General features: G+C 38.6%; 1 protein-coding gene across 2 annotated transcripts; it reads left to right on the top strand.

The window, feature by feature from the left end:
* The first annotated feature begins 914 nt into the window (after positions 1 to 914).
* Positions 915 to 24,871, top strand: SDCBP (syndecan binding protein). Of its 2 annotated transcripts, none has more exons than XM_024572021.4 (9): positions 915 to 1,047; positions 10,603 to 10,668; positions 14,294 to 14,372; positions 15,377 to 15,486; positions 17,482 to 17,640; positions 19,500 to 19,675; positions 20,995 to 21,166; positions 22,727 to 22,818; positions 23,678 to 24,871. In XM_024572021.4, the coding sequence occupies exons 2-9, from the start codon at positions 10,618 to 10,620 to the stop codon at positions 23,730 to 23,732; spliced, it is 894 nt and encodes a 297-aa protein (XP_024427789.1). In that variant the 5' UTR covers positions 915 to 1,047; positions 10,603 to 10,617; the 3' UTR covers positions 23,733 to 24,871. The 2 variants fall into 2 exon arrangements, with proteins under 2 accessions (XP_024427789.1, XP_024427788.1); XM_024572020.4 differs by having other exon boundaries at positions 17,479 to 17,640.
* Positions 24,872 to 24,896: the final 25 nt, after the last annotated feature.

Raw genomic sequence — 24,896 nt, 5'->3', positions numbered from 1 at the left:
CACCTGTGAACAAAAAGAGTTTATTTTCTCCTTTCCAATCTGTTGTGTATTTATTTTTTAAATGTATGTTTTATTAGCTAGAGCTGCTAGACCATAATCTCTACAAAGGTGAAGTTTTCATCTTATAGTCATCTCTTTTCTGCTCAGATTTTTATTAGCTTCACAGATTAAATTATTATAGTACTAAATAACACCTAGAAATAAAATGCTTCTAAGTTAAAGCTATTTTATATTCTATGTTACCGCATGGTAACTATGACAAACAGGTAACTTGGGTAAATTGTGCCTCAATTTCTTTGTACTCTAAGGCAGATGTATCCATCTTATAGATTGATCTTAATGACCAAATTAGACCATAAACATCAAGGTTTTAGGAGAGTGCCTAGAACATAGCCCTCAAAAGATAGTTTCTTAGTTTTTGTATTAGGATGCAGCTCTTTTGTGCAAACCTTCAACAGCCAATGCACTTCAGTTCAGATGGAGAAAAAGGGATAAATGCCAAAGTAAAAAAGTTGTAGCGCAAAGAGGGCTGGAGTTCAGAAGCGTTACAGGGAAGAATGTTTCTGAGCCTGTGGGCAGAGAAGGTTGCAAGGCAGTGGTGAAAGTCCCCAGGCGGGCGGAGGAAATCTTCAAAAGATAGATTGTCAGGACTCTTTGTAATTGATGTGTTGGGACCCTGAGCTCAAAGTAGTGAGCAGGTGGCACCGGCCCCTTAGGCACACACTGTTGGTGGGGTGGGGGTGGGGAAGGTGGTGAGGGTTACGGATGGCAGCGTGGGCGGCTTTATCTTCTCCAATCCCAGGAGTAGCAGTAGCAACGGCCACCCACACACGGTCCCTCTCACCTCCATCACCCAGCCTCCCTGTTACCATGGGGACGGGTCACCTGACCGGGCTCCTTGCGCCTGCGCAGGCGGAAGGCGGGGGCGGAGCCCTAGCGTGTTTCAAGGGCGGTCCTCCAGTGCCTGCTTTCTTCCCTTCGAGTCCGATCTCAGTACCAGTGACCCCAGGCCCGGGCGGCAGTGGCCAGCGGTTCCTTGTGGCCTAGGTAAGCCGCTCTTGGGGGGAAAAGTGGGGTGTTTTTGCTGCTTCCCGGGTGCGGGGACGAGGGGTGGAGGCGTGGGGACCCCACGTCGCTTAGCGGAGAGTGTCCCGGTCACAAACGGTTTTCGGGAGGTGGAGGCGGCAACGCCCTCTCAGTGGGCTCCCCACCCCTCTGTGCGCCCGGGTGGAAGTTTGCGTGAGAGGCGTTCTCAGCCTGCTGGCGACTCCGCGGGTTCCTGGTCCCCACTGGCCCGGCTGGGGGACCGGGCTGGGGGACCGGGCTGGGGACGGAGCTCCGAAATCGACCGGGGCGCCTTCTTTAGCTCACCCCCAAACAGCAGCTCTGGGACTCTTGCTCATTCCGGTTGGTTCCTCTTCCTTGAGAGTGAGCCTCCGGCTGTGGTTTGTCCTCCCGGAGCTCCGCATTCCTTGGGGCTGTATTAATCACCTTCCCTAGCAAGTCCGAACGGCCGGGGTTTGGGAGGAGGAGGCGGTGTTGGCTGAGTGGGGGGGAGCCCTGACTTTCTGGAAGGGGGTTGGGGAGCTGTGCGCCCGTTTCCCGAGAAGTTGGAGGAAAGGGGGGCACGTTTCCAGGAGGGTGTGTTCAGAAGAAAATATCCCTGGAGATCTCGTGACTCAGAGCTTTCGTTTCAGGATTTCCTGTTAATAATGGGAAAGTGAAGGCATATGGACGTAAAAAGTTTTCCTCTTCGCTAAGTGGAGTTACTTAATCATGAAGCTTTCCTAGGTGCCAAGTTTTGAAAGGAATTTCTAGGTTTCTCTAGTCTGTATAATCTTACATACACATTTACTGTTATTTTTTCCATTATGTAAGTCCATTACTTAGAAAGTGCATTCCGTTGACCACTTAACATGCACTTGCCTCAAAGAAAAAACAATTGATTAAAAAGGAAAAATGACATTGAAAAACAGCTTCAATCTGTTAGCTTTATCTGAGATACATGTGATTGATTTAAACTCAAATTTGTTCCCAGTCTTTAGTTTTTCTGTTTGCGTTGTGAGTAAATAGTAAATTTTTTTTAAATTTTATTTTCTCTGTTACCAACTTATTTGTATAAACTTTTGTGCTTAAAATGGTACTTAAAATGGAAGCTTTGTTTGATCTTAAAGATCAAAACATAGATCAAATGATTTGTGCCACAGAATAAAAATAAGGAGGTGGAATGTCTTTTAAAAGGTTCAGGAAATAGTCATTGCCTTAATCTAAATATAACTTTGGCAACATTAATTTGTAGTCATGTTTGTGCATTCTAAGAAAGAATATAAAGATCGTGACCGAAAGAGGGAGAATTTCCTAATAGCAGCATTCGAGTATACTGTTCAATTAAATACAAACAAAAACCACTTCCTTAGACTGAGCATGACTCAGTTATTTTTTCCTGTTTTTACCAGATTTAAGTACTCTTTTTCAGGTAGTAAAGTAAATGCCACAGGTTCCTAAAATGAAAGATTCCCCCAAACAACTTTTAAAAATATTTCCTACATTTGGTTATATTTATCTTAGCACTTCTAAATTTTTAATTGCTGCCGACATTTTTTGTACATGTATTTAGTTTTTGAGGAGGTGAACAGTAACATGCCTCAAAATTTAAGTAATATAAAGGGTATATAGTACAGTTTCCCCTTGAGGTTCTCCAGCCAACAAACCATATTCCCTTTGTGTAGGAGCCAAGTTTTATGTTTCTTAGGTATCCATCCAGGAATGTTGCATACCTATACAAACAAACTTATAAATATATTTCCACCACTTTTTTTTTTATTGTGGTAAAATACATGTGACATAAAGCTTACCATCGTAACCATTTTGAAGTGTACAGTTCAGTGGTATTAAATAATGTTGATACTGTACAACCATCACCACCACTGCCACCATCCATTCCCAGAACTTTTCAACCTGTAAAATTGAAACTCTGTACCCATGAAACAGTAGCTTTGTGTCTTCATGATTTTGACCAAGTACCTCATATAAATGGAATCATAGTATTTGTCTTTTTGTGATTGGCTTCTTAGTGTAATGTCCTCAAGGTTCATCCGTGTAGCATATTGCAGAATTTCCTAACATTTTAAGGCTGAGTAATATTTTATTGCATGTACATGCCACAGTTTGCTTGTCCATTCATCCTTCCATGGACACTGTGGGTTGCTTCTGCGTGTGAACACTTGGGAATAATGCTGCTATGAACATGCATGAATAATCTCTTCAGACCCAGATTTCAGTTCTTTTGGGTATGTACCCAGAAGGGTAATTGCTGGATCACGTATGGTAATTCTGATTTTTTGAGAAACTGTTGTTCTGTTTTCTATAGCTGCTGTAGCAATTTACAGTCCCACCAACAGCACAAAGGTTCCATTTCTTCCACGTTCTCACCAACACTTTTTAAAAAACATTTATTGATTTGAGGGGAGGTGGGGAGGAAAGAGAGAGAAAGCGAGAAACATTGGTTTGTTCGATTTTTTTTTTTTAATGACTTCATTTGTTGACTCTGTTATATGCCCAGACCAGGGAGCTAACCTGTATCCTTGGTATATTCGAACTACACTCTGAGCTACCCTGCCAGGGCTACTATTTTTTTTTTTTTTTTTTGATAGCGTGCTTGTGGGTGTGAAGTGGTATCTCCTACTTCTGATTGCGTTTCCTTAATGATTGGTGATGTGGAGGATCTTCATTTCAAGTGCTTGTTGGCCATGTCTGTGTCTTCTTGGGAGAAATATCTATTGAAGTTCTTGGCCAGTTTTTTGCTGTTGTTGAGTTTTACTTGTTTTCTAAATGTTCAGGATATTAATCCCTTGTATATGTGATCACACATACTTTCTCCCATTGTGCGGGTTGCCGTTTGACACTGTTGATACCTTTTGCTGCACAAAATTGAAAAATTTTCATGAAGTCCAGTATGTCTGCTTTCTCTTTCATTACTTATGCTTTTGGTGTCATATCCAATAAATTAATTATTGCCAAATCCAGCATTGCGAACCTTTTGTACTATGTTTTCTTCTAAGAGTTGTATTGTTTTAGCTCTTACATTTAGGTTCTTAATGAATTTTGAGTTAATTTTTTTTATATGGTGTTAGGTGAAGGTCCACCTTCATTGTTTTGCATGTGTATGTCCAATTTTTCCAGCATCATTTGTTGAAAAGACTGTCTTTTCCTCATTAAATGGTCTTCACACCTTTGTCAAAAATCAATATACCCTATATTGGAGGGCTTTTCTATATCTCCAGGCTCTCTGTTCTGTTCCATTGGTCTGTATGTCTTTATGCTAATATCATATTATTTTGAGTATGTTTTGAAATCAGGAGGTGTGAGTCCTCCAGTTTTGTTCCTTTTCGAAATTGTTTTGGATATTTGGGGTGCCTTGAGATTCCATATGAATTTTAGGATGGGTTTTTCTATTTCTGAAAAAAAAGTTATTGAGATTTTGATAGGGATTGCATTGAATCTGTAAATTGCTTTGGATGGTATTGACATTTTAGCAGTATTAAACCTTAATTGATGAACATGGCATGTGCTTCCTTTTATTTATATCTTTTTAAGTTTTTTCAGCATCGTTTTATAGATTTCATCATATAGTTCTTCCACCTCTTTGATTAAATTCCTAATATTTTATTTTTTGATGCTATTGTAAATGGAATTTTTTTGTAATTTCCTTTTTAGATTGTTCATTGTTTATGTATAAAAATGCAACTGATTTTTTGTGTTGACTGTATCCTGCTGAATTTGTTTATTAGTTCTGACAGCTCTTTTGTTTGTTGTTTTGTTTTGGTGGCATCTAGGGTTTCCAAACCCTAAACATAATAAGATGATGTTTAAACAGATAATTTTACTTCTTTTCCTATGTGGATGCCTTCATGTCTCCCCCCCCCCCCCAATTGCTGGGGTAGAACTCTGTTGCATGGAAGTGGTGAAAGTGGGCCTCCTTGCCTTGTTCCTGATCTTAGACCAAGAAAAGTGTTCAGTCTTTCAGCATCGTATGATGTTTGCCATATTTTTTTCATATATGACTTTTATTACATGGAAGTAGTTTCCCTCTATTTGTATTTTGTTCAGTGTTTTTATCATAAAAGATTGCTGAGTTTTACCAAATGCTATTTCTGCCTCCATTGAGAGGATCATGTGGTTTTTTCCCTTCCTTTTGTTGATGGTGACACATTACTTTGACCAATTTTCCTATCTTGAACCATCCGGGCATTCCAGGAGTAAATCCTATTTCCTAAAGGTATATAGCTGTATAATCCTTTTAACATTCTGTCCAATTCTGTTTGCAGTTTTGCATCAGTGTTTGTGAGGGATGTTGGTCTGTAGTATTTTTTCTCATAGTATCTTAGTCTAGCCTTGGTATCAGGGTAATGGCTGTCCTCATAGAATGAGTGAGCAAAATTTTGAGAGGGATTGATATTTATTCTTTTTTAAATGTTTAGTAGAGCTCACCAGTGATCAGATCCAGGGCTTTTCTTTTGGGGAGGTTTTGATACTGACTCCATCTGCTTACTAGTTACAGATCTATTCACATTTTCTCTTTCTTTGTGATTCAGTCTCGGTAGGTTTGGTGTTTCTAGGAATTTGTCCGTTTCATCTAGTTTATGCAGTTTTTTTGGCATATAGTTGCTCATAGTACTCTCTCATCCTTTTATTTCTGTAGAGTCAGTGTAAATTTACCACTTTCATTTCTGATTTTAGTATTTTGAGTTTTCTCTTTTTGTGTTTTGGTCCATCTAGCTACAGGTTTGTCACTTGTGTTGACCAGCTTTGGTTTCATCACTTTTCTATTTTCTTTTGAATTCTCTATTTCATTTCTTTATTCTAATCTTTATTTCCTTATTTCTGGCAGCTTTGGACTTAGTTTGTAGTCTTTTTCTAGTTACTTAGGTTCCCCCCTTTTAACACAAATGTTAGCATTTTTACCATACACTGCTCTAAATCATGCTTGTTTTTCCACTTAATGATAATATTTTGAACCTCTTTCAGTATTAGTATTTATAGAACTTCCTCCTGTATTTCGTGTGTTCTGCTGTTACAGTCAGTGCTTCAGTGAATACATTTTTAGATGTGTCACTTTCTATGTGCACAGATATTTGTAGGCTAAAGACCTGAAGCGGTATGGCTGGGTTGTGGGGTACCTGCATTTATAATCTAGGTAGATACTGCAACATCACTCTATGGAAATTGTGATGGTTTACACTTTCACTAGTAATGTATGAGCATTTCTCAAAGTGTTACGATCTGACAGTGTTGTCAAACTTTCGATCTTTGCCGGTCCAATAAGTGTGAAATAGTCTCTTTTAGATAGAAGAAATTTTTCTACTTAACGTAGACTGGCCGTATATATGGCCATATTTCTCAGTGGCTTATCAGGATCTCCGTGGATGTTGATTAAAAAGAAGAGTTCCTGTGTTCTTCAAGAACTGTGTGTCAGCCTGGGAACTATTTTTAACTAGCGCCCAGGTAATTCTGCTCTGATGATCAGCCACTTTGAGAAGCATTGCTCTTGGCAGACTGCCTAGGGCTTTATCAGAGTGCGCACGTTCCTTGCCACCACGCACTCACCATCTGGAATGCTTATTAATCCTCAGTCCTCAAAACAGTCATCACTCTTTACCATTGGGGTCCAGTGAACATTGTTTGTTGTTATTTTTTATATTTTAGGCCATTTTATGAGTAATTTTGTGGAAGTGAAGATAGAGGGGTAGTTAAAATAATTAGTAAAATTTGAACATAAGAAGCCCAAATGTTTATTACAAATTTTCCGATTTTGAAGGTATAAAGAGCTGAAAGGGGCAACATCTTTGAGTACAACTAATTGCTCAACTGTCATGCATAAATTTGGAACATATACATTATATAAATATTGTTCCAGATTTCAGATACATCTCTAATATGTTCTAGCTTATTATTACTTTTGGTTCTTTATGCATTTGGTTGTCAAAATACAGTACTGAGACCTATTCAATTGTATACTTTAAAAGAATGAATTTTATGGTATATGAAGTATATCCATTTAGAAATGTTATTATTGAGCATCTAACCAAGAGACAGAAACCATATAGTAATTGGGACAGTGAAAGTTTAATGTACAGAATTGTTAACTATAACATGATTGAAGAAACAGTTTGGCTAGTAAGAATAAAGAGAACTTTAGTGAATACAGGAAGAGCAGATTTAGTGAGTATCTAGTAAACCCAGGGCTGAGATAGATTGTCCCAGCCCAGGAAGAGGCTACCCTTTGCCTATGTCTGAGATCCAGGCCTCGGAGAGAGTACAGCTGTCACTCAGTGGATGGTAAAGTTGCTGAGTTATGCAACTTACTGGAAATTCTCCCTTTAAGGTAATGGGGGAGGCTGTTTATAGGTAGGTGCTATAAGGTACTTGAGGGTATGCTAGGGAAAGCTGCTCAGTGGGGGAAGTGCTTTGCTGGTGGCACCATGCTGGGAACCTACTCACCAATGAGTGATGAGGTCAGTATGGGTTGCTGTGCATTGCAGGAGCTGGGTGCTTAAGCTGCTCCCTGCTGCTGGAAGATGCTAGAGACGCAGGTACTGCAGGAGCCTGGCTGGAGGAAAATCTCTCTCCAGTGTATCTCCAGTGCCCTTTACTGACAACACTTAACATCTGCCAGCTGGCAAAAGAGTAATCATGTAAATTTTCACAGAGCGGCCAGTAATGGGTAGATTTGGAGATGAGAAGTAATAAACTAATAACTAGCTCAAGAATCATTGTTAAACCCTGTGCAGTTTAGGATATAGTGTTATCCTAGGTTTAAAGAAAGTACCAGGTATTCATCTTGAAATAGCTAAACAAAATTTTAAAGTATATATCCTTGTATTACTTTTAGAAAATTGTTTTAAACTACTACAAAAAACAATTCATGGTGACTAAAAGAATATTGAACAATATTGAAATATTTAAAATATAAAAATTTCTATCTTATCCCTCGGGCCCTTACTATCTGTTTCATTCATGTCTCCTGAAGATAAAACTGTCATTAATGGTTGGAGTACAGTATATTGTTTTTTCTGTATACAGTTGACCCTTGCACAATGAGAGGGTTAGGGGCACCGACCACTCCTGTAGTCGGAATCTGGGTTTAACTTCAGTTGGCCTGCCGCACACTCAGTTTCCCAACTGCAGATGGAAATACCAGTTGACCCTTGAAAGATCAACTACACCTACATATGAATATTGGGGTGGGCAAAAGTAGGTTTACAGTTGTGTTTTATTAATATAATAAATAATAATATAAGAATAGACTGTTTTGTATACTCACAACAGTGAGCCCACTTTTGCCCACTCCTATATATGTATTTCTCCCTAGTGAAAGGTTTTATAGATAGGTAAGCTAGGAAAAGTAACATACCCATTTTTTTTTTATTTTCTAAACTTTTGAAATGAAGGGACTTTGATTTGAGGGAATTTTAAAGTCTCTAGTGGATGTAGTTTGATAGTAGTGGCAAGGGAGGGAGAGAGAGTTTGGTAGCCATTAATCAACAATTTTTATATAGCCTAGATGTTCATATTTTCCCATGTGTTTTGCATTTTAAATGTATTATATTAAATGTTTACATGTGGTTATGTGTATGTTGCTGGTTATTTAAATTTCAGTGAAATAGGAATCAGAAATTCTTTTTTTAAGTATATTTTATTGATTATGCTGTTAAAGTTGTCCCATTGTTTTCCTCCCCTTTATGCCCCTCTGCCTGGTACCCTCATTCACCCCAGTATTCCCCCACTCTTAGTTCATGTCCATGGGTCATGCATGTGAGTTCTTTGGCTTCTCCATTTCCTATACTATTTTTAACCTCCCCCTGTCTATTTTGTGCCTACCATTTATGCTTCTTATTCCCTGTACCTTTTCCCCCATTCCCCCTGTCCCTCCCCACTGATAACCCTCCATGTGATCTCCATTTCTGAGACTATGTTCCTGTTATAATTAATTGTTTAGTTTTGTTTTTGTTTTAGGTTCAGTCCGTTGATGATTGTGAGTTTGTTGTCATTTTACTATTCATATTTTTGATCTTATTTTTCTTAGATAAGTCCCTTTAATATTTCCTATAATAAGGGCTTGGTGATGATGAACTCCTTTAACTTGACCTTATCTGGGAAGCACTTTATCTGCCCTTCCATTCTAAATGATAGCTGTGCTGGATAAAGTAATCTTGGATGTAGGTTCTTGCTTTCCATGACTTTGAATACTGTTTTCCAGCCCCTTCTTGCCTATAAGGTTTCTTTGGAGAAATCAGCTGATAGTCTAGTGGGAACTCCTTTGTAGGTAACTGTTTCCTTTTCCCTTGCTGCTTTTAAGATTCTCTATTTATCTTTAATCTTGGGTAATATAATTATGATGTGCCTTCGTGTGTACTTCCTTGGGTTCAAGTTCTTGGGACTCTCTGAGCTTCCTGGACTTGTATATCTATTTCTTTTGCCACATTGGGGTTTTCTTTCATTATTTTTTCAAATAAGTTTTCAATTTCTTGCTCTTTCTCTTCTCCTTCTGGCACCCCTATGATTCAGAGGTTGAGACATTTAAAGTTGTCCCAGAGGTTCCTAAGCCTCTCCACATTTTTTTTTTTTTTGAATTCTTGTTTCTTCATTCTGTTCTGGTTGAAAGTTATGTCTTCCTTCTGGTCCAAACCATTGATTTGAGTCCTGGTTTCCTTCCCTTCACTGTAGGTTCCCTGTATCTTTCTTTGTTTCACTTTGTACAGCTTTTGTTTCTTACTCTATTTTTCGGCTGTACTCAACCATTTCTGTGAGCATCCTGATTACCAGTGTTTTGAACTCTACATCTGATAGATTGGTTATATACTTGTCACTTGGTTCTATTCTTTCATTTGGGCCATTTTTTTTTGTCTTGGCAAACCTGTTACATTGTAAGGGGCAGAGCCTTAGGTCTTCTTTAGGGTGGGGCTACCCACATCCCTGCGTTGTGGTGCTGTATGTGGGGGAGGGACCAGAGAGGGAACAATGCTGCTTGTCCAGCTCTCCCCAGGGTGTCAGTCACTTCCCCCTCTACCCTCAAACGAATTGTTCCCTTTCAGGTGCTGCCATGGTGCTGATTCCTGGGTGCTTGGGCTGGCGTATATTCTAGGACCCCATGGCCCCTTCAACGGACTCTCTTATGATGGGCAGTTTCCCCCTTGGCTGCAACCCCCACAGGTTTTTATAGCCAAAGGTTTTGAGGCTTTAGTTCCCCTGCACTGGAACCCTGGGTTGTGTGGACCATCTCACTCCCCAGTTGTTTCTCCGTATTTATCTGTGCCACATGTGGGACTGCCTGGTCCACCACTGCTACCTTGCCCTTCGGATCCGCCATCCTCTCCCTTGCTGTGCATCCTGTTTGCCCCTCCTACCAGTCTGAATGAATGTTTAACTCCTTGGTTGTCGGACTTGCATATAGTTCAATTTTCTGGCAGTTCTGGTTGTTTTTGTTTTTAAATTAGTTGTTATTCTTCTTTGGGTTGTGCGAGGAAGCGAAGCATATCTACCTATGCCTCCATCTTGGCCAGAACCTCTTGAATCACGGAAATTTTTTTTTTTTTTCCTTAGGAAAGTCCTGCAAAAATGTCTCTATACCCATCTCTTGAGGATCTGAAGGTAGACAAAGTAATTCAGGTACGTTTAAGTTAAATACTAGCCCCTCACCCCCCACCCACCCAAAATACTGTGCCATACATTTCAGTTACAGGTAAAGTGAAGCAAGAACCTTAACTCGATAGATTTGCTCACTTTTATAAATCATATACTTTTTTGAACTTATTAATTGCAGACCAAAGAGTTACAGAAAAGCTAGTGTTTCCTTTTCATTTTACAATGAATTAATGGGTATGGAATATTATTTCTTTAAAATTGGACTTAAACTATGCAATGACAGCTAGATTTTATGACTACAATTTAACTACAACATATATACGTTGGTAAAATGCACTCTTTTAACTTTTTGATGCCCTAGTTTTGTTTAAAATTATGTTGTTTTTTGGATCTTCAGCTTTGACCAGTCTTTAAAATTTTTGCATTCTCTTTGAAGTTAAAAATTATAGAAATAGTGAGATGTACATGCTGCTTATAGAAGAGTAGTCCTGTGCAAGCACGAGGAAAGTGTAGGGGTTTATTTCCTTTCAGATGTAAGCAGCGGACATTTCGCGTGTTCACGCTCTAAATGACTATGAGAGATACAGTGTTTCTCATCTCGCTAAGTCAAAAGCTTTTTGGAGTCCTTCATGTAAGTATTAGCTCTGGAGACATGTTTCTGCTTAAGAAAGTTGGGGGTTGGGATCAGGTCTTGCCATTTTGTAAAATTTTTACTATGCTTGTTAACCAGACATAACTTGTAGTTTTTAATGAATCCATCTTGATTCCAGTTTATTTTAAATTTTGATGTCCCGTAAACTTAGAATTTTTTCAGCTGTTGTTTATTTTAATTTTGCAACATAAATCAAACTCTGTCTTGTACTTCTTTATTTCTAAAATCTTTTTAATAAGATGAAATTCTTTCTTGAGTTGTTTGGTACTTCAGAGCTTCTTACTCTAAAGATCATTTCACTTGAGGCCTTGACCTGAGTTTACTCTGAGATTTACTTGGTAATTATTTAATAAGCATAAAAGGTTTATTTCAAATTTGTGAGAAGTAAGTAACTTCAGGAATACGAATGTTTTTAGATAAAATATTGGCCTTTTTAGGGTGAAACCCCTCTGGAAATAATAGTAACAGATAGATTGGAGTTATTAACCTTGTAGTAATGATTGGTTAAATATGGGGGGTGACCAGTGAACACATACTTTTCACCATAGATCCATGTGGACATTAAAATAAGGTTTGTGAAATATCTGAAATGTATTAACTGCCAAGGCTTTGATGCCTCACAGTTTTAAGTGGCCTGTTCAGTCATCTTAAATGTTCTGTCGCTTTTTTCTTCAGTGTTTTCTTATGTGGTTTTTATTTCCACAAAGTTCATTTGAACAAACACATTTGCTTTTTAAAAAGTCTTTATTTCAAATACTTAGCCTTCAGGAATAACAATTAAGCCGTTAATGACATCAGAGCACTAAGGATAAGGATTTGCACGTGGATCTGAAAGAATGGCTGCCATTTTTGCCGTGTATAATGCGCTCCCATGTTTTGTGTATGTTATGCATAGTAGTGTATCCATGGGATTATTATACCCATTAGTATATCCATGGTATATAACCATCATGCCCACATAAAATGCGCATCCTTATTTTTCCCTCAAAAATTTGGGCAAGATGCGCATTATACACAGCAAAATATGGTACTTTCTGTTTTTTATCATTTTTGTTCATTTTTAGGGAATTGAACTCTTGAATTAATCATAGTTGACTTTGAGCAGAGGTTTTTGATTTTGAAAATAGGAAAGGAAAGTTGATATTGACAAATGTTGGATTGGAAAATAGGGCTACAGTCTACGTTAGGCTTACCTCTTTAAGGAGAAGCCTAATGTACAGAAAATATATGGACATTTCCATTAGAAGAAAATTTTACGTTTTGAGCAAAAAGCTAGCTGTGCAGAGATGTAACAGTGAGTAAAAGGGGGAGTACAGATTTTTTTTTTTTTTTTAATTCTCACTGGATTTAAAAGTATTCCTAGCTCCTAAAGTCTTGGGCTGTATGTGCGCCTGTATGTGTAGTTAATTTTACGCAGTAGTTGATATAGTTGATAACTTAGGTTTAATTTTGTTCCTGAGATGTCCCTGCAAAGATAATATTTATTTTCTAATCCTCTGGCTTTTTACACAACAGCTAAATTAAATGCGGCCGTGTGAACTGGCAGTTCATATATTGTAAACTATTTTTTACAATATCCATTACAAATCCTTAACAGGAGCCTTTGGTGGCTGTACCTGTACAAAATAAGCTTAAAAAACAGTGCTATAGAGACCCTGTGCTCATCAGGTTTCTCATGCAGTGAGCAGGGGTTGGAAGTGATGGCTCCAGGAGCTTGGTCTCTTCTCTCCACATGTTTTCTGTGATGGCAGAAACAGTATGCCCCAGCAGTACCAGTGTGCTCCTTGGGGACCTTCCCCCTCTCCTTTTTTCATAGTTTGAGATTTCAAATAAGTGTGAAACAATTTGCTGCATTTCATGGCTCGTAGTTCTTAAGCCCTTATTTTAGCATCTTTCTTTAGTTACTCTTATTTGATTACATAATAAAGATATATCTAGTTGCAGAGAACTTTCTATATGTATTCTTATTTCAGTGTTCCTTGGATAAGAATCGTAGCAATGAATGAAAGGATAAAAAATAATAACCAGTCTAAAAAGGAATAACTTTTAAAATTAATAAATTCTATCTTTTAGAGTAGTTTTAGGCTCACAGCAAAATTAAATGGAAAGTACAAAGAGTTCCCAGTTTACCTCCCCCTCTGTACACAATGCACCTATTTGTGATTATGTAAAAAGTGGGACTAGAGTTGGGTCACACATTTCATTATTAATCTTGTCCAAATGAGATGGCTGTTTCAGGAAGTCAGATCTGTCTGTAAAGGAGAAAGACTTTCCATCAGCGGAATACTTGACACAGTGTGGGCTGTGAAGGCAGCCCGGAGAGGAGATGCTGGCGTATGTGAGCATGCGTAACGTTGATATCATATAATGTTGTTAGAATTATTTTGGCAAGTTTGTTTAACAATTATAAATTATACTGTCTTTTAATTTTTTTATGTCAGTGATAAAGTATGCATTTTGCCTACTGTGTAATGTTTCTGTAGTATAGCGTGTCTGCTTCTCATACTTGCTAAAATGAAGATAAAAGTTTCTGTAGCATATGCTAAAAGAGCAAAATAAATACTAGCAACTTAAGTACTTAAATTTGTAGGTATTTTTCTGATATGTGGCTTTTATATGAATGTGGTTGAGCTTTTCTTATGCAAATAAAATATTTTTAGACTGATTACTGAAAGAATAATGAAAATGTAAAATGGGTGGCTATGTATTTTATAATGCATTTTGCAAATATTAATTTGCAGCAGCACTATGAAATATTGGTTATAAGATGTAGAAGGGTGCTCAGTCAAGTTTGATGTGATAGTGCTAAATATTTAGAATATGAAAAATAGTTTTGATTTGTAGATTTATTTGAAAGCTGTATTGCTGAAATATTTGAAATAAAGCTTTCCTGAGTACAACTTCACTGTTTTAGTTTCTTTGTGGATGTACTGAATTTAACATATAAGAATTTTAAGTACATATATAACATTGTTAGAATTTTCTTTTCTTTTTCAGGCTCAAAGTGCCTTTTCTGCAAACCCTGCCAACCCAGCAGTTTTGTCTGAAGCATCTGCTCCCATCTCTCAAGATGGAAGTAGGTTTCCACTTTGGGTTCATTCTCCTTGAACAGAAATCTTTAAGCATTCTTTTGAAGAAATAAGGAATCCAAGAATCTAAAGTATTTATGCAGCATAAGATTGGTGGTTTAAATCTCTAGTAGTAAGAAGAAATGTTTGAAAGAATGTTTATTTCAAAACCTAAGCCTTTAATCAAGAAAGTGAACTATGAATATGAAGATGTGTTTTATGACTTAATGAAAATTAATTACATTAAATTTTAGCCCTCATAAGTTCCTAACTTAAGATTCATTCATTTACGTGAACTGTGCCCATACCACTACTATTGAACTTCTGAACTGGCCTCTCTGTGGAGCGTAAGGAGTAGTTGAAATTTCCAGCTGTCTCCTTCTCGCGACCTTCCCAAATCCTGGTACCCAGTCTCCCTATCCTTTCCTTTGGTCCCCTTCTAAGTTCATTCAGGAGAGAGCCCCTAAATATGACATGATACAACAGGAGAGTTAAATAAGTTTTTGTGGCCTCTCATAACTACTTATAACATTGTTCTTCTGGAAAATCCATTTTAAGTCACAAATAAATCATGTAAAGAGTTTCTGGAAATAGTGCCTAACTCTACTACTAAGTTAAATACGTTAATGTTTAAATTTGCTGTTTCCAAGATTTCATTGAAATGTGGTTAACGTTCTTAAAATATGACACTAAATAAATTTATAGTCTTTTTTTTTAATTGTAGTTAGTTCAGAAGAGTCATTTCATAGCCAGGTTTACTAAATGAGTTATAGAGTAGCTGCCTTGACGGGAGACATTTTGGTCGGTTCTATATTGAAAAATCAGTGGTTCACAAAATTGCTAATCAAGTCAGTTTAAGAAAAAGTTAAGGTAAGATACTTTATTTGGGATACTGTATTTGAGTTCTTAGAGGTCTGAGGTTATTAATACATATAGAAGCCCATTATGACAACAGTTTTCATTTTGAATATTCAGTGTTTTTCTTCTTTATTCATTCATTTCTTTGTATTAGATCTCTATCCTAAGTTGTATCCGGAGCTTTTTCAGTACATGGGCCTGAGTTTAAATGAAGAAGAAATACATGCAAACATGGGCATGGTCCCTGGAGCACCAACTCAGGGGGTATGTAGAGTGTAATTAATTTTGAATTATAGAAAACCATACTTTACACGTAAATACAAGCTGTCTTTGTGGCTAACTCAATTTATAATTTTAGCATTGACCCACCTTCTCAGAAAATTTGGACTCCTTTCTGAATATTACTTCCAAGTAGTCCACTTCCTTTGTGCTCTTACCACTTCTCCAATTTATTAGGAGTTAAAAATTCAGATGCCTTTGACTCCTCCATTCTCCTTTGTCTTCTGCATGTGGTCAGTTAGTAAGACCTATTGATTCTGTCTCCACCATGTTTCTTGTATTCGCTTTATCTATCCCAGTCAGACCATACCCCTATTCAGAGCCCCTGTACTTCTAACCTAGATTACTGCAGTAGTCGCTTACATTTCCTCTGGTGACTTATACAACAAACAGCACTAAGCTGCTGCTTGAGTAATCATTATGAAATATGATTACCTTTTTTTGCTCATAATTTTTTAATGTTTTGAGATCTACTGTTCTTTTAATGAGACCCCAAATTCTCATCTTGTGTTGTATCACATATCCTTATATTAAGGTCATTGCTATAAGACCATAACACTTTATGGCACTTACTACAATTATAGTTAAAATACTTCATGAAGACAGGGTCTTTGTCTAGCTTGATAACCCCAGCGCTTAATAAACTAACTGATATTTTGCATTTATTTACCAAATATTGAAAACTTGGCTTGTATCAGTTAGGGTTCATTTGGGAAAACAGAAATCACAGTAGATATTTTAACAGATAATTTAAGAAATTAGACAAAGAGGTTGAAGAACTGAAAACAAAAATGGAATACAGTTGTAGCATAGGGAAGAGGTTGGAGTTACCAGAATGTAGAAGCGTCGGGGGGAGAACTGCAGGGAGCTGGGCCTCAGACCTTGGAGGAGGGCAGCCCACTGGCAGCGCTGGAACCTCTGAGGGGCTGCAGTGAGGCTGGTTCTGGGAGGGTCAGTAAGAGCTAGAGAATGGAATTAACTGCTGCCAGCGGGGGTAAGGGCTGTGGCCGGCACTGCCGACAGGAACCCGGAGCAGACAAGAAGGAGCAAGGCACTCGTTCCTCCTCCAGCCTTCCCGTCCCCCCCCCTAGCGCCTCATACGGTGCACGCTAACCAGAAACCTGTTGGCAGAGGAGCATGTAATTTGCACAGTTTGACCCCAGCATCACCGAGTAGAATCTAGAAAGGTGAGTTTGGAGCGGTCAGTAATTAGCATGAATTCTGAACGAAAAATTTGCTACACGTGGTGTATGTGTAACTGAGGTTCCTCTTTCCCTATGATTGCCCCTCTGAGCGTCCCAGTTCTTAGGTAGATGAGACCTTTTTATGACAGATTCCAATTAAACCCTGTTTAAGCTCTTCCCTCACTGACTTTTTGGTTGAAGAAAGGGCCCATTTAAGATAAGAAACCACTTAGGTCCAGAAAATTTGAAATACGGTACGACATTACACGAGTCCCTGCTATTCTAGGGCAGTCTGGTTTGTGCCTATTGCTGCTGATCCACAGCTGTTTCTCAAAGGGGTTGAGAAATAACATTTGACTGTCTGGTGTGCTGGCACTCACGTAACATGCATTTTACTCCTCACAATGGCACTGTGAGGCAAGAAGTTTGCCCTTTTATAGAAACTCTGAAAGGGTAAGTAGATTGCTAAAGATCAGACCATATGAAAGAACCCTCTGGAAAATGTTGCATAAACTTCAAAAGTATGATACGGCTGTTAAGTTCAAGGATCAACATTTGAGTTGAAAAGCCAAAGCACGCATGAGACAGATGGCGTTGAATTGAGAAGGCAGCCAGCAGAGACTCACTGAAGCTACTGAAGATGATAAACGTGGGGATAAGTTACCTGAGCAATTAGTAAATAAAAGCAGGATCATTTTTGCATAAGTTGACTGAGTATATTTGTTGTTAATCATGTAAAATTTTTTTATCACTGAGAATGTTTATAAATACGTATTATGTATCTTTTCGGCAGCAGCTGGTAGCAAGACCTTCTAGTATGAACTATATGGTGGCTCCTGTAACTGGTAATGATGCCGGAATTCGTAGAGCAGAAATTAAGCAAGGGATTCGTGAAGTCATTTTGTGTAAGGATCAAGATGGAAAAATTGGGCTCAGGCTTAAATCGGTAGATAACGTAAGTATTTTTCATGTCTGTCTGAGTTTGTCTAAATAGCTTATTAGGATATTAAGTGAGCAGTGTTAGAATGAAATACATTAATAAACTATAATGGGGTATCTGTAGTTGGGAATACTTGAAATCAGCTAACTTAAGTTTTTTCCACTTGGAGATGTCCTAATCTGAAGAGGCAGAGTGGGGACTTGCAGCATTATCTTGAATGAATTTTTCTTCTTTTTCGAGTCCTCTTTCTGGAATAAAGTTCACTGGTCTGCATATACTATAACATAGTTTATACAGATAGAATTCTGGATTGAAATAGGGCAACAGATGTGGAAGTTAAGAAAAAACTGACGAGTGAAAATCAGTGGTCTTATGATGAGTGTTTTTAAACCAAAGGATGACCATTTAACTTGTAGTTTTGCAGTTTTGTTATTTTCATCCTTCAATTTGAATTCAGTAGGTCATTTTCTGAGCAAAAGTGACTCTTTAATTAGGATAAATTAGCCATTACTTTACCTTTATAATTACTTCCTGCCTCCCCGTAACCATACTGAAGAAATCAAACAGCTTCTCTCAGAGGAAGCATTCAGAATTGTTAAGGACTTGAAAAGTCTTTATCACGATTTATGGTTTTAGGCATTGCCTTATTGGATTCCTTTTTAGTCCTGAGGTCTCAGCTCAGCGTGTCCGGCCTTTTCACATAGTAAATGATGAGCCTGGCACATTGTGGTAAGTGGCTGAGGCTGACCTTGGCAGGAAGCCTGAACACTGCCTGCCTGTCCGGGGAACTGAGGGCATCAGTGGCTTTGCACACTTGCAGCTTATTCAAGACACATCAGCATGCTCCTCTGGGAAGCTTTGACTTTGCTGTTTCCCTTCCTCTGTAGTGAATAGAGTACTTGCTGCCTCTTGTGCCAGGGTTTCTTCTCCCCTCCTTCCTCTGTCCTAAAGAGACAAGCTGCTCTTCATAGGCCCCTGTTCCCCACTGCAGTTATCCTTCCGGTGGGTTTGTCCATCTGGCCAAAGCCCAGTGGTCGTACACTGGCTTTGCTGCCTGGCTTTCCTGCCTGGCTTTCCTGTGCCGCCCTAAACTGAAGTAGCAGACGCATGAGAGAAGTCCTGTCTGACCCGTTAGGACGGCAGAAAGGGTGTAGCCTTGTAGATGCTTTCTCATTTTATCAGGCGCATTCTTTTATACTTGTTTCTTTTGTTCAGCGTCTGAGATTGAGTTTATATGAGTAGAAATATCTTAGTTAAATGTACTTGAGTTTTCTGTATTTCACAGTGGATTCTTTATGAGAACTGGAGTGGTATTGAATGTGGTCACCTTTTTTATGTTGTAAAAATAAACCCTACTCTTACTTGGTTATGAATAATTTAGCAAATGGGCAAACGAATCCTTCAGCTCAAAAGGTAGAGTTATGACCTTCAAGTATCATTTTTTAGACTGTAAGAGAAATCACAAAATTTCTAACACTTGACTTGCTTTCCCTGTGGTCATGTGGCTAATACCTGTTCAGTATTGTCAGACTCCTGGAAGCTTAGTTATTATAGTAATCCTACCTTATTTTCCTCAGTCCTTTTGTTCCAAGATGAAGGGAGTGATTGAGGTTGGGCAGATGGCTCATGATTTGAGATACAAGTTACTACTGAGACCTTATCTTTTTTTTTTTCTTTTTGCCTATTTCTTGGGATTCTTGTGTTGGTAAAATTTTCGATTTCTTTTTTAGGGGCAATGACATAACATACTCATATAATTTTTAAAAGGTACTAGAGTAGATTACTTACCTAAACAGTGGGTTCCTAATTTTCTGGTGTTTCAAAACTGTATCATAACAAAGTTAAATGACCAAAGTTACTTTCTCATTCTCTAGGGTATATTTGTTCAGCTAGTTCAGGCAAATTCTCCAGCCTCATTGGTTGGTCTGAGATTCGGGGACCAAGTTCTCCAGATCAACGGGGAAAACTGCGCCGGCTGGAGCTCCGATAAAGCGCACAAGGTGCTCAAACAGGCCTTTGGAGAGAAGATCACTATGACTATTCGTGACAGGTAAGCTGACTGAGCAGTTCAAATGGAAACTCAAGACCAGTTTCCCATTTCCTGGGGCTTTTCAGATTCTGTGAATATCGTATTTTGTGACAGAAGACAGATGAGCCTTAGAGTCTTTAAAATGTGTGGTGTAAATTTTTCTTACATAGTTTGATTTTTAAAAAATAGCATTCTGGTTTTGCATAGAAATTCATCCTCTTAAGTTACTTTCCTTTTTTATTCTGTTTCTCTAGAAAATTCAAAATGAACGTTGGAAAAGTAACTGGGCCACATGGTGCCTCTGGGCTCACTTGCCAATTTACTTCTCAGACGAACAGTCTGGGGCGTAACTGCCAGGGTTCCTGTAGATCTGCCAGGGTGCGCGGGTTCCAAACACAGTCAGGTTGGGGTAGTCAGGAAACTCCCGTCCAGGTGGGCGGAAGGGCCATTTTATTTAGCAGTTAGTTCCTTCGTGACTTAAACATTGAGCCCCTGGAATATGGGCCTCCGTTTATTTTCTTGCCCCGGCCACGACACATGTTAAGGGTGGACCTGTATCATATTGTTCCAGTTAGCTTTGGGGTTTTTATTCTTCTCAAACTTTTTACTTTCGTGTTTCTAGTTTCTCACTAAACATTTTATAGACGAATGCCATTTTTGCTTCATATATAAGGAAGAGGAATGTGGACCAATAGGAAGCTAAGACTGTTCTGCATTTTACAAAACCAGGTTTATCACAAACCCATAATGACAGCGGAATTGCAGAGGGGGAGCCGTGTAACTGGCACGGTAGCTTTCCAGTGGATGGTGGGCTGTCTTGCCATCACGGCCACACGTCTTCCTTTCTGAAGGGAACTTTGTAGAAGCCAGTTAAGTCTTTGATACTTAAAAGAAGGAAGTCTTGATTAATAATTTAGGCAAACCATGATGGATAAATTAAAAAAAGATACAGTTGGCCCTTGAACATGAGTTTGAACTGCAGAGGCCCACTTATACGTGGCTTTATTTAATATGCAGACCCACGCGGTTCAGACCCGTGGTATCACGGTCAGCTGTTTCGAGCCGCTGTTGGGAATCTGCAGATGTGGAGGGCCAGTTATTGTTAAAGTTACGCAGAGTCAGAAGTTCCGTGCAGACTTCTGACTGCACAGGGGTCAGTGCTCCGCATCCCTCTCATCGTTGCAGGGCCAACCGTAATCTTTCACACTAAGGTATTCCGTCAGTGTGCAATATTACGGCCATTCTTAGTTGCTCTCGCTAGAATTAACAGCATCCAATATGGCAGAAGTCCATGAAAATGGTTACTACAGAATTTTTAATTGAACCCATTATGTTTACAGGCCCTTTGAACGCACCATTACTATGCATAAGGATAGTACTGGCCATGTGGGTTTTATCTTTAAAAATGGAAAAATAACATCCATAGTAAAAGACAGTTCTGCAGCCAGAAATGGTCTTCTCACGGAACATAACATCTGTGAAATTAATGGACAGAATGTCATTGGATTGAAGGTAAGGAATGGAACTTGCATCTTGTTCTGCTGGTTTTATTTTAGCAAATGTCTATTTCATTTATTTAGGTCGTGTTGTTTTCATATCAAGTTCCAAAATGTAGAAATACAGTGGGGAGATGAATCACGTGGGACCCGGGGCTGTGCTGCGCTCTCTGTGAGCTGTACTCTGAGGACAAAGGGTTACTGAGTTGGCTAAAAAGCTCGTTTGGCTTTTCCCGTAAGGTGGCTCCAGTAGTGCTTAGTTGTTTTTAACTTCATTCGAAACAATTTTGTTGGACTGTATTGTGACAGCTGTCATACCAGTGTGCATTTTTAAAAAACAAACTTAACGAAATTGGTGAATTTTTGTATAGTCATTTTAATGCTAAAGATGGAAGAAAATAAGCAACGTTTTCAGCATATTATGCTTTATTATTTCAAGAAAGGTAGAAATGCAACTGAAACACACAAAAAGATTTGTGCAGTGTATAGAGAAGGTGCTGTGACTGATTGGATGTGTCAAAGTGCTTTGCGAAGTTTCGTGCTGGAGATTTCTCCCTGGACAACACTTCACTGTCACGTAGACCAGTTCAAGTCAATCGGGATCAGCTCGAGACATTGAGAACTGCCAGCTCTCCACCACGCAGGAGATAGCCGATACACTCAGAATATCCAAATCAGTACAGTTATGGGTGAAAATGAAAATGGCTTTTATGGAAAACACTAAATGAATTTCTTGGCCAACCCAGTATCTGGGCTGTTATGTGAAATTATTGTTCCTGTAACAAGGCGGTCGGACTAGCTGATCTCTGTTGTCTCTTGAACTAGAATTCTATGGAGACACAGGCAGTGAAGATTTAATGGCATTTTCAGTGAATGATTGCCCAACTTTTTCAACCCAGATTGCGGGAAATGAGTAATAGTTGCTGTTCATATTAGTACTTCATTTTTATAGTTTTTTTTTTCCTTGTAGTTTCCTAAACAGGGCTCTTCTAACATTTTCATTATGATCTGCTTATTTCATAAGCTTTGGTCAACTGAGGGGATGTGGTAATACTGTACATGGGGAGAAGTATTTAATCTTAAGTAATAAAAAGGTGTGGGTTTTTTTTTTATTTGGCTAATATATTCAGATCAGTTTACTTAGCAGTTTTGCTTCCACCTATAAAATTGTGATTGTACAGAATTAAACTTAGTAAAGAAAACTACAGAACAAGAGCCCTGGCTGGTGTGGCTCAGTTGGTTGGCCATCTTCCTATGAAGGAAAAGGATGCCAGTTTGAATCCCAAAGCACGTGCTTGGGTTGCTGGTTCAGTCCCTGGTGGGGCACATGTGAGAGGCAGCTGATTGAGGTTTCTCTCTGTCTTTCTCCCTCTCTCTATAAAAATAAGTAAAATCTCTAAAAAAAAAAGGGAGGGGGGGAAGAAAGCTAGAAAAAAGTTATAAATGCCAAGGGTCAGGATTTTAGAGATGTTAGCAAAACATAAGAGGACGTATATATTTATTTACCAATAATAACATTTTTATGTTTATTGAATAAAAAAAATCTGTGGAATTCTCACCCATGTGTTTTTAACAGGACTCTCAAATTGCCGACATATTATCAACGTCTGGGACTGTAGTTACCATTACAATTATGCCTGCTTTTATCTTTGAACATATTATTAAACGGTAAGTAGACAATGCTTATGGTAATATGATTTAATATAAGCACTGGGCTTTATTTTAATTCCCAAACTCTTGGTTCTTTACTTAAGAGATGATGATATTATCTAGAAATTTGGATTAATTTATTTAAATCAGAGGAAGTGGTTGGTAAGGATGACCCCTCACGACTTCCCAAGTATGGAATAAAATTCACCACACTTTCAAAACTTTGACATTTCCTAGTAGGAAACGGGTATATGAGCAGAGGTGGGCAGGCTTTCACTTCAGCTCCCAGTGTTCGGTGAAATGGGTGGCGGTTGCATGCTGCCTGTAGCTCCTCTGCTCAGGAGAAATCTACTCACACGGTGGCTCATGATAGCAAATTCTTGTTTTCTGGATGTTAGGAGTCATGATTTTTATTCTCTTGAGCATCCCAGGAGGAAGGTAGACATGGGCAGGGGTGTGGTGTGTGGGGGATGAGGCCTGGAAAGCTAAGGGAGGCCAGAGAAGGGGTAGCAAGGGTTCTCATCTCTGGAGCTTTTAAAATCCTGGCTCTATTAAGAAAGGAGTTACTGTCAGGACTACTCATTCTAAAGGTCTCTCCCTAATGGGTGATAGGAGCCACAAACTGCCCCCCCACCCCCCGCAGTTCGTAACAGCATCCTCATCATCTTTCTTTCCAACATCATCAGCCTTAATAGACAAAGGCTTAATGGTATCTCATCTAACTTTTCTAGCCAAGATTCAGATAGCCTCTCACACTGGGAATTTACAAAACAAGTAGATTACACGATACCTTTAGATCAGAACTCATTAAAAAGAACTTGGCATTTTTGAAAAAAGCCCCAAACTTCAGTCTTTAATAAAAGTGGCTCTCTTGCAGGATGGCACCAAGCATTATGAAAAGCCTGATGGACCACACCATTCCTGAGGTTTAGAGGCCATGACACAGTGGAAACTTTGCTGAACTTCTCCAGTTTACTTCTTTGGCAACTTAACTTTGTATTATGCACGTGAAGCTTTCTAGGAGCCAGACAGCACATGCTGCATGAGGTCCTTTCTATCTGACATTAGGGCTGGGACTCTTAACTCATCTGATATTGTTCAGACTTCAAAATAGTTGTAGCCTTATTCTGGTTTTACGGATGTGAAACTTTGAAAAGATGTACTGACTTTCATAGATTAGTATCTCTGCTGGAAACCTGATGCTTTTATAAGCCATGATATGATGATTAGAATGACTAATGCAGGCTTTAGCTTTGTGTTAGAACCAGTCAACTTTATTCTAGAAATCAAGTAGTGCTGTTCATACTACTTTAGTTCTATGGTGTATTTGCATTTTTACTCTGTTATCGTAGTACATTTAGAATGATTGCTTTCGATGGTGGGTTTTTTTTTTTTCCTCTTGGTTCTATGTGTGTGAGTGTAGTGTGTGTCTGTAAAACACCAACTAAGTAACACTGGTTTCATTCCATGTAAGCATTATACAGTGTATGTAGGTTGCAAGATTGTATTATCATTAAATTTTTAACTACCTTCACTTAATATGCTTGAACGCCTTAACTATGTTAAGCATCTAGTGTAAAAGCCAAAATATAACTATTGCTGCCTTTCTAAGACCCAAAATGCAGTTCTGCATTGAACTGAAATGTACGCCAGCCCCAAACAAATTAGTGGTATGTTCTGAGCTATGGATAGCACAGCTGCTTATTGCATTTGAGATTTTCTAGTCATTGTGTAATGGAAACAACTTCCCAAAGTCACTGGTATCATCTTCTGGGAAATGAGTCACTGTATATTTAATGTAAAAGTTATTATACTAAGTAGAATAAACTTTTGACTTCCTTTTTTATTGTAGATTAAGTCGGATGCTGCCTAATTTTGACATTTCACTGTAAACATGATGTAACCTAGCTACTTTGGGATGGTCTTACAATGTTGTCCTGGTAATTAGTTCTATCTCCTGACTCCTCCCTGCAAACAAAATCGCATTGACACTTTATCCTGATTTTCTTCTTCTTTTTTGGTTTATGCCTATTCTGATTAAATGTGTATAAATAAAGTGAAAATTTAATCAGACTGTCTACCATTGCATCATTTGG

Source organism: Desmodus rotundus, chromosome 8, assembly GCF_022682495.2.
Source record: "Desmodus rotundus isolate HL8 chromosome 8, HLdesRot8A.1, whole genome shotgun sequence".
NCBI classification, from domain to species: Eukaryota; Metazoa; Chordata; class Mammalia; order Chiroptera; family Phyllostomidae; genus Desmodus; species Desmodus rotundus.
This window is presented reverse-complemented; position numbering and strand designations above follow the sequence as displayed.

Excerpts from the sequence above, each read along its gene's own strand:
- SDCBP (XM_024572020.4), top strand. The coding sequence starts at position 10,618 with ATGTCTCTATACCCATCTCTTGAGGATCTGAAGGTAGACAAAGTAATT. Across the intron at positions 14,373-15,376 it reads TCCCATCTCTCAAGATGGAA|ATCTCTATCCTAAGTTGTAT; the intron begins GTAGGTTTCCAC and ends TCTTTGTATTAG. Across the intron at positions 15,487-17,478 it reads CTGGAGCACCAACTCAGGGG|CAGCTGGTAGCAAGACCTTC; the intron begins GTATGTAGAGTG and ends TCTTTTCGGCAG.